The 14,989-nt window shown below is 37.2% G+C and overlaps 2 protein-coding genes across 2 annotated transcripts in view; one reads left to right on the top strand and one right to left on the bottom strand.

The window, feature by feature from the left end:
* Window positions 1-755: 755 nt before the first annotated feature.
* On the bottom strand, window positions 756-11,022 carry LOC127961492 (coatomer subunit beta). Its single transcript, XM_052560630.1, has 22 exons — window positions 10,856-11,022; window positions 10,018-10,161; window positions 9,357-9,586; window positions 9,089-9,258; window positions 8,884-8,998; window positions 8,694-8,786; window positions 6,498-6,635; window positions 6,279-6,398; window positions 6,093-6,200; window positions 5,044-5,190; window positions 4,777-4,922; window positions 4,498-4,594; window positions 3,841-4,001; window positions 3,643-3,763; window positions 3,330-3,557; window positions 2,947-3,126; window positions 2,090-2,234; window positions 1,883-2,002; window positions 1,642-1,787; window positions 1,467-1,556; window positions 1,226-1,381; window positions 756-1,072 (listed from the first exon to the last, which is right to left on the bottom strand). The coding sequence occupies exons 2-22, from the start codon at window positions 10,106-10,108 to the stop codon at window positions 1,013-1,015; spliced, it is 2,862 nt and encodes a 953-aa protein (XP_052416590.1). The 5' UTR covers window positions 10,109-10,161; window positions 10,856-11,022; the 3' UTR covers window positions 756-1,012.
* A 2,479-nt stretch (window positions 11,023-13,501) lies between these two features.
* LOC127961446 (cGMP-inhibited 3',5'-cyclic phosphodiesterase 3B-like) overlaps window positions 13,502-14,989 on the top strand; it is a 48,438-nt gene continuing 46,950 nt past the window's right edge. The window contains exon 1 of the mRNA XM_052560540.1: window positions 13,502-14,606. Within this exon, the coding sequence (XP_052416500.1) occupies window positions 13,713-14,606 (894 nt within the window). The 5' untranslated portion in view covers window positions 13,502-13,712. The remainder of the gene's footprint in view (window positions 14,607-14,989) is intronic.

Raw genomic sequence — 14,989 nt, 5'->3', positions numbered from 1 at the left:
GACTAAATGCACTACTGTTAAAAAATCTGGAGTCAGTAAGATTTTATTATTCTTTTTTTTTTTTTAAGTAATATTTTTATTCAGGAAGGATGCATAAACTGATCAAAAGTGACAGTATGAAAACATATTTCTATTATATATAAATGCAGCTCTTCTGAACTGTCTGTTCATCAGTGTAAAAGAAAAGAAAAAGAATCACGAGTTCCCCCAAAATATTAAGCAGCACAACTATTTTTTATGATAATACAATATCAAATCAGCATTTTAGATTCTCTACTGATGAAGACCGGAGTAATGGCTGCTGAAAATTCAGATTTGACATCACAATTACATTTTATATTAAAATAGTAAAGTTATTTTAAATGATAATACCTCACAATGTTACTGTTTGATTGTACTTTAAACTGTAGCGTATATTCACTTGAAAACGAATGTGCATCATTATGAGGCCAAATCTGCTTAAGGCAAGGCCACAGCGTTGACGCCTTTGTCCTTAATATTATTATACACTACACAGACATGAAAGTTATGGCTGACCACAAGTCTTATGAGCCTAAGTCATCTAAGAGGCAGGAGACCATAACAAAATTCTCAAAATTCCTGAAGGTTTTCTTCAAGAGAACACATCCTTTGTTGTGTCAACTGTGGTTTGAGGGCAGGACTGTTCTTGACTACTTACAAGAGTTTTCCCAATTCATAAAAAGGCTTGCTGTAACCCTATTCGTTAACAAGAGAATACAAACGCTTTCGTGATATATGGTGTGCAATGTTTATTGAAACAGATTAAAGAGACCAACAGGGTCAATTCCATTTAGAGCAGTTAGGAAGAATCGTGATCTCCTTTAGACATAGTTTAAAGAGCTTAGATCTTGTCCACAGAGCTCTGCGTGTGTATGGTAGTCTGGACAGACACAAAAGAAGCGCTAGAGAAGAAAAGACAAGACATAGGAGTAACCATAGCACTTTTTAGTCAAATCTCGGCCTTTTACTCAATGGCCTCAGTCTCTGAAATTTATGCGCCGGTCCTCTTCTGAGAGAGGTTGATTTTGTCACCCAGGCTCAAAGCCATTCCCTATTAAAAAACAAAGAGGCATTATCAATCATGCAGTAACAAACTACACAGGCAAATTCAAGAACTGACTGTTTAAAAAAAAAAAATATATATATATATGACTTTGTAACGGACCATTAAAATATACAAATGATTACACTAAGTCAAATTCACCTGGCTTTTTGCTCGGATGCGAATATGGCCATTGACTGGGGCATCAGGTCCCATGTGGTTTTGCTTTTCAATGCTGACGTTTGCAAGGGCATCCTCCCCAAATATAGAGCGGGCATATAGATTTGCTGCCATAAAGCCACAGACGCCAGACAGGGCCTGAGTTACAAAAGCAAAACATGAGATATGACTGAAATCACATTATAATGTAGGAATTTACTGTTCTCATCGAGTGGTTCGGTACCTTCTCTGGGGTCAAGCACTTCATGTTGGTAGATTTAAGAATGTGGAGAAGGTATTCATTCAGATCTATGATGTTGGTGTTGACGGTAACCTGTGTGGAAACAAAACACAGAACAAATTCTAGACAAAATGGAGATTAACATAGCCATTATCTGCAAAAAGAAATCACCAGACACCTTGTTTTCCCACTCAAATTCCGCCCACATCTGTCTGAACTCGGCGTCTGTGCAGGAGGCCGGCTGAATGTAGTCCATGATATCAATGTGAATGTCGCTGAGGACTACGCAGTTCCTGTCACTGGCTGCTCCTGATACATCATATACTGCAAAACAGGCGGTTTCATTTATTCCAGGTCCCTCCTCAACAACAAAAACTGGTACAGGTATGAATAAGGACAGCTACACATAGTCCACAAACCTATGTTTCCAAATATGATGCCATTCTCTGTGGAGGCAACTTTCACATTGGCTTTTATGTTGGCAAAGTCGTGAGGAGCCAATGTAAGAGGAGATGGTTTCTCAACCAATTTAAGATCACCTGGAGATTGGAGAACACGTTCAGTAAAACATGCACCAAACACATACAATTAAAGGTTTCTTTAAGGGTCAAAGAAATAACTTGTACCAAGTGTTGCCAGCTCCAGGGTACAGTTCTGTAGGGTGTCGCTAGTCTGGTTAACAACCAGGACATCCAGGACAATATCATACTGATTGACATGGACATAAGCTTCTGCGTACACTGGATCTGAGAAACCAGTTAACTGAGTGACCTGGAAGAAAACATGAGACAGCTCATTCCAGGACAATGGTTTTCAAACAGGTGGGCCTTAAGATGACGTAAAAGTACTTCAAATAAGAAAAATCAAGCTAAAAATTCTTATTTTTTATTTTAACTTTATTTATTTTAGGGTTCTGACGGCTCTTAAGGTAGACTAAGTTTAAAATTGATATTTATAGACATGGAGATGTTAAATGTATTTGTTAAATAGAATAAAAATTTTGATTAAGCTCTTACATCTTTCAAAATGTAATATATATATATATATATATATATATATGTAATATATATATATATATATATATATATATATATATATATATATATATATATATATATATATATATACAAATTAAATTGGGGACAAAAGGGGGCCTTAAAAGTCAAAAAGATTGAGAACGACTGGTCATGGTAAATCTAACTGATACTTGAAAAAACTGAAACTGAAAAATTAAAAAAAGACCAGAAGCTCATATTTGAAATACAGACGAGGAGTTAATTTCTAGCATGTAAGATGATAGAAATGGGTGGAAAATTCAGACTCCTGTCTGATGTGAGGCATTAACAATTTCCATCAGTTGAACCAGAATGCCCTCTGGTGGACAAAGATGACAAACTACAAGCAACCTTTCCAATTATTGGTCATCTTCATAAACCTATGCCAGTACAGATTCAAACAGATCCATATAAAATCTTCAAAAAACCTTATTAAGTTTGGATGCCAGAGGGTCTGTGGCTTCTTTCCTCTGAGTATTGCCCATAGCAGCCAGCAGACTGAGCTGAAACTGATCCTCTTTGGACGTCATCTCATTCTTAGCGGTCAGCTGCATGAAGGAGATCGGATCATCTGCCTGAACCAATACATTGCGCTTCTCCGACTCTTTCTGAAAGGGACAAAAAAAATAAATAAAATAACACCAGGATTTAATATAATGGTCACAAATAAATAAAAAAACGATCATCTTTTAATCTGTAAGAAAAGATCTGACAATATGTTGTACTATATCTTCATATGGATATAAGCATACTATAATCATATTATTAGGTTTCTGGTTTCACGAAGTAAGCAATGCAGAAAAGTGCTTACCTTCTGAGATAGTTTCTCCTCCTCCAGTCTGACAGCGAGCATATGGGACAGAGACCTGCGGCACTCCTTGTTAAAGATGTCATTCATGAGGGGCGAGCACTCGGACAGGACCTTGAGGCACAGTGAGATCCGGTCCACATCGTCATCTGTGATGGGCTTCTTGGGTAGAGATGACTTGCCAAGATGGAGCACAGTGGCCATGATCAGCATAGCCTCTGCAACAAATGACTAAAGAGAGGGAAATAACAGTAATTCCACCACAAATAAACACATGAATAATTCAAGTTTAGTCACCGGTTTAAAATGAACTTACATTTTGTCTTTTTTTGTCCTCTGCAAGAGCAACGTAGCGCAAGGCCACTTTGGTGAGGGTGGTGGCCAATGAGGCAGCAACATAAAAGTCTCCATCCATCAGGAAACCCCTCAGAGGAGGCCTACAGAATAAAGGGACGATTTAGAAATGTACTTCGGAGCATAATCTCCATAACGTATCAGTAAGGGGGATAATGACCTGTCCTCTTCTTTTTTGGATGGTCTAGAGCTGCTCAGGGCACTCTGAGTGACGTAAGTGCCCATTTCTGTCACCAGCTTAGGAGCTGGAGCTGCAGAGACCTCCTCCTCAGGTTTCACCTCTCCAGCCTCCTTTTTCAACTCATTTTCCACAATAGGGATCTGAATAAAGAAAGATCATCATTTAAAACTCATGTTTGAGAGCACGGAAAGGTGGAGTAACATTAATAAAGAATGCTTATCACATTTTTCATTTATCACATTCAGGGCTCCCACACTTTGACAAATTCATTTTTAGGTTTAAAAAAAAAAAAGTGATCACGCTTAAAATAATAGTTCCTAGCCAAAGAAAGTTTTTCTCACTTTTATTCTGACTACAGAACTGTCCATGATCTATTAAGATATTATTAATTTTCAAGAATTTTCCAGGCCTGGAAACCACATTAATGAAATATCCAAATATTTCCAGACACATGAGAACCAGCATTTTTATTTTCCAATACAACACTATTTAACCTTAAAGCCTTTGACTCAATTTCATTCAACTTAATGTGTTTATTAAAATGTTAACGGATTTGTAATTTGGTGCTTGTTCCATGTAAGTATTAATGATGAGCCCTGAATATAACACAGCAATATGAACTGCTGCCCTACAGACCTCTCCCAAAGATCTGCGGACTTCTGTCATGACACTCTGGATGTCTTCTTTAGTGCTGCAATATTCACCCAAAATCCACAGAGCTCCTCTGTAAATCCTGCAACAGAAAACTCCTTGTTCAAAATCACTGCAATGCATCATGATTCCTTTTATAACCTCTTTCATGTCAAAGTACTGTTAAGCAGTCAAGAATAATAGACCAATTCATTTTTAATACAGATGATTTACGTAATTGGATTTATCAGACTTCTAATGAAGCATTTAAGTAGCATTTCTTACTTGACCGTCTTGATGGAGTGAAAGACCTCTAGCATCTTCTCAGTGATGAGAGGTCTAAGGTTTTCGAACCTCTGAATCGCCTCACGCACAAACTCCAGCACGTCAGCTGCGGCCGCCTCGTTAGTGTCACTCAGGAACTCCATCAGCTGTGGCCACACACAAAAAGTACATTTAAGAGCAAAGACGAGAACAATTCATTCATTATGAATGTTTTGAAATAGCTGAAATGCATAAAAAGCGTTGAGAGTGTTCACTCGACAGCCGTACCACAGGGATGACATTGGCTGCCATGTCAGGGAAGCGCACGCTACAGGAGTGGAGAGTGCGAACAAGCAGCTGCCTGTACTTGTCCGTGTCCTCATGCTCGGTCACATTATTGGTTTTGATGACTTCTTTCTTTAGCACTATAACCAGCTGCAAAAAAAAAAAGAACAATTCAGGTCTTTTGCTTGAATCAGAAAGATTATTTGACATTATAATTTACCACTGCATGAAAAACTACATTTTGTTTAGTTTTTGGTAGACATAGAATGAGAGAGTAAATAGGGATCCAGGATGTCAAGCTTTTTTTTTTTCTTTTTTTTTTTTGTGAAAAAACAAACAAACAGAAAAAAACAAATAAAATAATAGAATGACACGTAAATCAGTGATCACACTAGACTTAAAATAAAATGCTACATTTCTTCACAATTGCGTTATTCCCATATTGTTATTCTGTGACATCTAATTTACATTATGTGATAGATTTGTTTTATGTTGTATACATTATGGGATTTTTATTTAAAAAAAACAATAAGGTTCTATCTACACAGTCAACTGGAATGCCAAAACTTTGAAGCTCAATATCTCAAAACTACTCTGAATGCAGAGAGAACCTTATAATTCCAAGGGGACGATATGACATGCTCTGTGGCACATTTATTTAAATATTAAAACTTTAAACTTATATATAACAAGCAGAAGTTTGCTGAACTTTGAAATGTATAAAAATGGGAAACTTCTTTGCATGAGCGCGAGTTTCCGGTCTTCCATATGTGCATGCATATGAATGGAAGTCCACAGAACTAAATGTGCATTGTGACCACCACTTAAATCAGATGGACTACTTTTATAGTGCCTTTTTGGCTGTTTAAAGACCCCGTAAATGTCCCTATGTCCCCTTCATTACATGGAAAAGAGATGTCAATAAACTTTTCAACATTTTTTCTTTTGTGTTCCCCTTAAAAAAAGCATTTCTTAAAAGTTTGTAACAACATGAAAAAATAATGCTTTTTTGGGTGAACAATCCTTATGAAATGGAAAGTACTGACACACACCTCTTCTACATTGCGGGATGACACCAGGTCCAGGGCCAGCTGAAGGGTCTTCTTGCGGACCTCAAGATCAGGAGTGGTCAAAACCCTCAGAATATCCATCACAAGGTCCTATGTATAAGACACAGCAATGAGCTTACTGCTAGGATTCATTTGTGGAATGAATGTCTCTGATGCACTCATGTGTACCTGCAGCACACGCTCATGTGTAGGATGTTCCTTCAGCTCGATCAGTCGGTCCAGAACAATGAGCTTAACGTTGTTATCACTCTCTTTAATGATCAGATCAATGTAGCACTGAGCAGCTGCCTGAAACACAAAAGGAACATGCAAACAATGCCATTCAACTTCCATTTACAACCATGCAGAATAAGTATATGAGAACAACTGTGGAGTAAGATGCTGTACCTTGATGGCAGTGGGAGCACTGGACAAAGTAACCAGAGTTCCAGCTGCTTCATATTTTACAGCAGGACTGGACGACTGCAGCAGGTTGTAGATACAACGGATGAAACGAGCTCTCTCTGAGGGGTTGGCATGGCAGACCTAAACAAATTTAAGAATGTAGAAAAGACACTGAGAATGTGTGCCAACTGCAGTATGCAGTGAGTAAAGCTGAAGAGCTTAGAATTTGAATCAACCAGAGGGAGAACTGTGCTGCTGATGACAGCATTTCTGTCATTAAATATTACATCCAAAAAAATAAACAAAATAGCATAAAAAAAGCAAAAAACTTTGTGGACTTAAAAAAAAAAAAAAAAACATATATACACACACATATATGTGTTTGTGTGTGTGAAATTATATATATAAAGTGTGTGAAATTAATGGACATTTAAGATTGTAAAATCCCTCCCCTAGAGTACAAAATGTAAAGATAAAGTGGTAAAAGTTGTGTGTTAATTAAGGCCCCGTCCACACGGAGACGCGTTTCTGTGAATACCCACAAATTTTTTATCGTATAGGCATTTCGTCCACACGGATCCGCGTTTTTCATCAGGTGAAACCGCTATTTTTTGAAACCGGGTCCCAGAGTGGATACATTTGAATACGCCGTCTTTGCGTTTTCGTCTGGACGGCTAAAGGCGCGGTCACACTAGACTTTAAACGTGCGAAATTATTTCGGACGCCGCTGCGAATATGCGCGGGAGCAAGATAAAACGGTCTCTCCTCAATTATCACAACATGGATTAATCTGTGCTTGTACTGTGTCTCTTGCGACTGCGTCAAAAGCATCTTATATTGTACTCGCTGTATCTCTCTATATATAAATATATACACCCTAAGCAATAAAAAAATTATAAAACGTCCTCATTCAAGTGTATCATTTGTTCCGGTTTCCTGTTGACACTACAAACCATGCAGCTTCTTTTTTTATTTAATTTTTATAATCTTTTAAATATGTATTATATAAAACAGGACGCTGCTCTACAGCTAAAATTATATAGCGCTTCCTTCATTTTTTAATTTCTGTACAGAGAGGTCACGCAGTGACGTATCAATCTTCTATTGGTCCCACATCTTCACGTAATGCGAATTCGCAGGTCAGAGTTCACCAAACTTGAACTTTGGAACGCAGCGAAATGTGAAATTTTTTGCATAAGCTTCCGTTTCCGGTCTGATCCATTCGCATGCGTATGAATGGAAGTGAATGGAGAGAAAAGTGCAGTGTGACCGCCCCATAATCCGTATATTTTCTGAAACGATGACGTCATCAGCCCACGTCTCCCCCTTAGTCAGACACCTCTATGTCAAGTAACAGCAACAATAACATGAACAAACACTGAACGATTGTCTTTTTATTAACTAACATTAACACTGATTAATAAATGTATTGTTCCATGTTCGTTTGTGTACCACGCGCAAGGTTTATGAGCATAGTCCAAGTCTTCTCTGTTTTTAATGTATCTCTGTGGCATAATTACAGCGCCACATACTGGTCTGGCATGTATGGCATGAAACCATTATGCGGTTTCGTGTGGACGTGAATATTTCTTGAGACGAGGAAAAAAAAGATCGAAATGGGGTAAGCTCCGTCTCCGTGTGGACGGGGCCTAAGTTATCTGACTGTTTAACACTGTAATAAATATTTACATCCAAGCATTTATTTTATATAAAATATATTATATATATATATATATATATATATATATATATATATATATATATATATATATATATATATATATACACACACACACATGTTATATATACACGTGTTTATATATAAGCCCAAACTATACTCTGGGGATTAGCCTTGACAAAGCCTTTCCCATCACTAGACATACAGATTTAAAACAAAAAAACATATATGTCAAATACTTGCTTTGTAAATAGATGTTCCAAACCTTCTATGAATTGTGTCAGCTAGCTGGTGTCATTTTGTGTGACTACAAGCTGTGGCAGTACAAGCAAATATTTCCCCCAAAAAACTGAGATCAAGTGTCAGCTACTGTTATGCATCGTTTTTCCCATTTTAAGTCAGAGTTAAGTATTATTCAATTGGTTTATACTGAAGTTGAAGTTCTGCTATGTTGGGTCTCAACAAGAATGACCTGTGAAAATAGATAGTACTGTGAAAAGTATTGTTAATAGACAACTCACCTTATAAATCAGTTCCACAATAACAAGCTGTAGAATGTCTCCGAAAGTATGCACCTGATCAATACAGGTGCTAAGGTAGTCCAAAGCTCTATCCTGCAATAATTATAAGAAGAACAGGTATGTAGTTTCACGAGATACACATTCTTGTACTTAAAAACATGATTTGTAAAACTATAATAAGACAATGTACCTGATCTGCATGAATCAGCATCATAAAAGCATTTCTCTTGCAGCTTGCGTCTTTCTCATTCACAAGAAAGTCATGGATCAACTCAGGGGCGTCTGGGATCAAATGCTCAAAGTTCCTAAAAATATATAAAATATAATAACAACCAAAAAAAGGCTTTGATATTTGTTTCTTGCTTGCTTGTGCATACAAAGAGCCATCAACACACCTGTAGATAGTGTAGATGGCCAGAACTGCATTACGGCGTACATAGCTGTGACGATGCTCAAGACAGGCACGGATCGCTGGCATGAGGGGCTCCAGCAGCTCAGATTCCTTCAGCTTGCACAGGAAGCGCAGGGTGGAGCCACGGATGAACTCGTTGGGATGCTGGAGATCCTATGATGCAGAACACAGATGGCATTTTTGAACAAAGAAATACACAATATACCTCTTTACAATAACAATAAACATTTGGTTTCATATTTTATGCCTACCTTCCTGTAGGCATCACAGACCAAGATCATCTCCTGAAGAAGTTTGCCATCAGGAGTAGTTTTAGGAACAATTTCCCAAAAAACTAGTAATAATTTCTTAATTGTGTGGTCCTGAAGAGGCAGCACAAACCGAATAATGGTCATTAATAGGCCTGGAAGTTTCTCTCCGTTCAGGATCATGATGATGACCTTTTTCAAAGCCTCTGTCTTGGCTTTGATTTCCCCCTTTTCTGTTTTGACAAAACGAAAAGAAGAAAATGGTTACAGACATTTACTACCTTTCAAACATTTGGGGTAGGTAAAATATTTTAAAAAGAAAATATAACTTTTATTAAGGACACATTAAATTGATCATAACTGATAGCAAAGACTTGTACAGCATTATAAAAGATTTCTATTTCAAATAAATGCTGTTATTTTGAAATGTCCAATAAACAGCAGCACAAGTGTTTTCAACTGTGCTAAAAATAAGCATATTAAAATGACTTCGGAAGCTCACGTGACTGAAGACTAGAGCAATGGCTCATGACAATTTAGCTTTGCCATCATAAGTATAAATCACATTTTAAAAAAATTACAATTAAATTGTAATAGTATGTTATATAAATTTACATTTAATAGCTGTAATTATATTTAATAAACTACTCTACATGAACATTACCTAAATCAGTTTTCAAGCTGACTTCCGATGGTGGTTCAGAGTCATTGGTGACGTTGATGAGTGTGTAACACACATTCTCCGCGGCTGTCATGATGTCGGCTCTTTTTCTCCTCAATAAACTCCACTCAGAGAAAATGAGTTTTCCTGAAACACAGGTTGCAACACATCACTAAAACCTCAAATGAATAGTACATTACATGACAACTTTATCGTTATGAGGTATATATTGTTTGGTAGATTTCTGTTCATGCATATGCATAAAGTGACCAGACCATTAGCTCAAACACTATATAAATTGTTCTTTTTCATAAGTAAAACCTTTTGTTATTATCAAAAACCCAGGAGGCACCTTTAAATGATTAGTTACCATATTCGCGCACCTTGTATTTACGTGCTATTCCAAACCACTTCAAAGAACACTATAGCTACATGCATTTTAGGTGATTTTAAGGTCTTCCTTTAATATCAATGTCCCATCAGAAGCCTAAAAGTCTGGGGCTGCACAGGATTCACTGAATTAGCAGCTAACGTTAGTTAACCAGCCGTGGCAGAAGACCAATTTGCACCATATTGTGCAGTTATTATAACTAATCGAGTATTAATATCAGCACTGCTGTTAAATAACATATCTTGATAATGGACTTAAGGCTAAACAGTTATAGTATTGCTTGCGTGGTCATTCGACATCACCGCTACAGTAGTAACGTTAGCTAGCACGCTAACAGTTTGCGACCAAACCAAACACAACAACCACAGCTTCCGTGCTCGAAGCAGCTCAAAATAACAACAAATCTGTCTTTTATTCACGTGTTTTTTTGTAAAGCTGCCAATTTATTACCTTTCAAACAGGTCTTAGGTCTCTCTCCTCTTATGTGTGAGCATCCGTGTCTGAAGAGATTCTGATCCTTCCGAATGACGTGGAACCTGGCTGACTTGGCCACATCAATACTACAGCGAGACAGAAGGATCAAACTGCACGGCGCGTTACGCAAACGCGAAAGTTTGTTGCAGAGTAGACTAGAGTTGTGTTTATGATCATGTTGTGCTTGTTTATACTGGAATATTACACTTAAATTATCCTGTGGTTTGTTTGTAAACAGCCTAAAAAATCCAGGAAAAGAGGAAGAAATTCCCTGTGTTAGTCAGGATGTATAAGGAGAAATAACACAAACTATTTGTATTTTTATTGGTGTGAAAATATGTTTTTATAGTTAATCAAAACTAAAACCATAAAATAAATTAAATATTTATTTTGTTTTACTGTATCTTGATGTACTAAAATAACTGAAATAAAAAAATGCCATACTATAGACATATTTAAAATGACTATACCTTTAACTAAAATTTAAACAAAAATGGAAAACAGAAATAGTTTTACAATTGGAATAATATTAGACTATTGAATGTTATAGATAAAATTCATATTTGCAATGCAACATTTTGGAGAAAATTTATATGAATATTGAATTTAATACAATTTAAAGAGATTTAAAGAAGAATTTAATGTATTGTTCTAAAGCCCATATACCCCTGTTATATGTTATAAATTTAGTAATATTTATCATATAATGCAATTTATAGTTTAACTTTTATTAAAGTACACTGTTATAATAAAATCTGTGGAACAATGAAAAAAGTACTTTTAATTTTCTGCCAGGAATTTTTTTATTTTATTAATTTTTTATTCAGTTTATAGACATTTCCTGTAACAAAACAAAATACAGTATAATGTGCAATTCAAAATATAGGGGGAAAACAGGGTAAAAATCAATAAAGACCTCCATACCCTCAAATGAACACAGTATATATATATATATATATATATATATATATATATATATATATATATATATATATATATATATATTTAGAGAGAGAGAGAGAGAGACTTTTTTAGAGAGAGAGAGATACTTTTTTAGAATGTAGCACATATATACATTTGTACATTGGCCTCATTACCATGCTGAACAGCTTTCTGCCAGTTCCACAAACACTTAGAAGATACATTAGTGTACATGATCCTCACATGAGAATGACTGGTGGTTTTATTGACTTGTCTACTCAACCACTTCACTTGTGCAGTTGGAATCAAAAGCTCTTAGGATAGCTATGGGGATTCCAAGCACAGAAGTAAAGTAAATGAGGTCAATTTCAATGCATTATGGAACCAGCATTAGTCTCCAGCATTTGAGATCATAAATGAACCATAATGCAAGAACCACAATTTCAAACCAATTTTCCAGCCAAGTGCATAAATTGTTCTTGCCCGTCAATATGGAATAAATATATTACATTTTCATAAACTTCTATATCTGGATCTTTTTACAAATGTGAGTCATCTTAAGACCATTAAAAATCATTCTTTGTGTTCACGCTTCAAATGGAAGACCACAACTTTGTTCAGAATTACCTAAAGAATTGGCATCAGGGGGACTTCCCTCTTTATAACATGTTTTTTAGGAAAGGGAAAAGGTGTTGACTGAGCAAAGACAAAAGGATCATGGGCCAATTTTATTTTTCTTCTTTACAGGCCTTATAATCTCTAGATCAGTTAGTTAATAATAAAAAAAGCTTCTGTGTTATCATTGAATGTTACGAAAGTCCTCAAGTTGTAACCTTGAATTACAATAATGCCCAAAAAGAAAATTATATATATAAAACTCTAACAAAATGTTCATAAAGGTACTGCAGGGGTCTGTTTATTTGCAAAAAGAGAGACTTCTCCTTAAAAAATTTATGAAGAGTTTATTTTTTTTAAGTCATGTTTTTTTTTTATTATTATTATTATTATTATTTTTACTTAAAATAACCCAACTGCAGTTTGACTGAGATTAACTGGAATGCACAATGAAAAAAAAAAACGTTGATTTTGATTTTATAGAGTACATTGTAAAGAATGCAGAGTTCAAGAATAAAATTAGCATATGTAACAATGATGAGATAGTATAGGCTTCAGTGTTATTAATAAAACATATTAATATTAGGGGGTTTCTCACGACTCAGTATCCCCATCATTGGTAAGAAACAGTTGACAACTCAGCTGTAGCATAGCCTAATGTCAACAGTGTTAGTGACCTCTTGTGGTGCTTATGCATTGAAACCATAAGGGCCTGTTGTTACATTGTTGTCGAAAACGTAGAAGATAGGCTACATAGTCAACACTAGCCTATTTACGTGACTGATTAGTGACTTACCTCAATCATGTGCTACAATCGTAGATATAAACAAACAATAAAGACAACGTATAGCCTATAGATACACACGACTCCAAAGTATCTAATTATACACTCACTCACTCACACATACATACATAGAATACACATATGCTGTTTAAGTATTGTTATATATTTTCCACATATAGAAAGCCAATACTTCAACATTCTTTAGCATTGTTCTAGCATCGCATTAAGGCTAGGAAAAAATGACTAGAAATGAAAGATACAGATATAAATTGAAGGCGGCGCGGTTTGGCTGCTCGCGCTCTAGTCATTTTACAAATTGTCGCACCTAGACGGCGACATAGAGCTCGAGTCTGCTAAAAAACAACAACATTTCAGCCTCTTTTCCTCCTGGCCAAAATGCCTGAGCACGTTTGAGTGACCATGGAGCGCGTTTGCCGTCATGTAGTAAATGTTGACACGCGGAGGATTTATCTCGGAGCAATGAAAGTTTAAAGCGCACCGAAGGAGGACAACATGGCTGTGCAGGAGGAAGGAGAGGTTTTGCACAGTAAAAGCAGACAGCACGATGGTGTTGTTGGCAATGCAAACAGCGCGGAGAGCTTCAGGAACGGCTATGTGAAGAGCTGCGTCACTCCGTTGAAACAAGACCATCCGAGGGGCTTTTTATTCAACGTTTGTAGGTTTTGCAATGAGGATATCCTCAAGTCCAAACTATTCCGCGGCTCGGCTCTGTACGTGGGAGCGCTGGCAGTCCTGGCGCTCTCCTGCTTCATTTCTTGGAGCTTTCAGAGTGAACACGGCGTCTCGGAGCTGCGGACTTTCCTCTTTGATTTCTCCCAGTCCATCAGTCCTTTATTCAGCATCGGCTGCGCGTATTTCTTCCTCACCCTATACCTGAGGCGGACGAAGAGGGAAAGCAGCAGATGTTGGCTTTTGTCCTTACCAGCATCATGCTACTTGGGGGATTTGATGGTCTTGCGCTTGTTGCAGTGGGGAGAGGAGCACCATCAGATGCAAATGATGGGCAGGTTGCTGTTTGTGCTGGGCTGCGTGGGTCTGCTCACTCTCATCCCCACTCTCAAACTCAAACACAGCGTCCTGATCCTGGTCTTCGCCAGCCTGGTGTGGCTGCTGTCCTTCACCAGCCTCGGCTGCCTGTCTCCGTCCCTCAGGCCGGTGCTGGCGTGTACGGCGGGGGTCTCCGGCTCTCTGCTGGCGCTCTGTTTCGATCACTATTACCCACCGAGGGAGACGGCCGGCCGGATTCCGAGCGCGGAGGAGAAAGTTCCCGTCATCAGACCCAGGAGAAGGTCCAGCTGTGTTTCTTTGGGAGAGACGTCCAGCAGTTATTATGGCAGTTGTAAGATGCCCCGCAGACCTTCTCTGCCCTGTATATCCAGAGAACAGGTAGGGGCTGTTACCGCTTGATACATGGCATCACATTCCTGAAATGCACTTTAAAACTCATCACAAATCACCATACTCCTGACACACACACTCGCACTCCTGACACTCCAAAAAGCCACACACACACTAACAAAATAAAGGTTCTTTATTTGCATATATACTTCCATCAAGAACTGCTAACATCCATGGAACTTTTTTTTATTTTTAATTCAACAAAGTTTTTTCATATATGTATTTATAGTGGAAAAAAGGTTTGAAATTTTCTTCACATTAAGAAAAATTATTCTTTTAAGAACGCTTCACTGAAAGGTTCTTTGGGGAACCGAAAAATGGTTCTTCTATGGCATTTCTGTGAAAACACCCTTGATTTTCATAGTGTACAT

The sequence above is a fragment of the Carassius gibelio genome, chromosome B7, assembly GCF_023724105.1.
Source record: "Carassius gibelio isolate Cgi1373 ecotype wild population from Czech Republic chromosome B7, carGib1.2-hapl.c, whole genome shotgun sequence".
In the NCBI taxonomy this organism is placed as follows: Eukaryota; Metazoa; Chordata; class Actinopteri; order Cypriniformes; family Cyprinidae; genus Carassius; species Carassius gibelio.
Note: the sequence above shows the minus strand (reverse complement) of the source record. Positions and strands in the feature narration are given on the sequence as shown.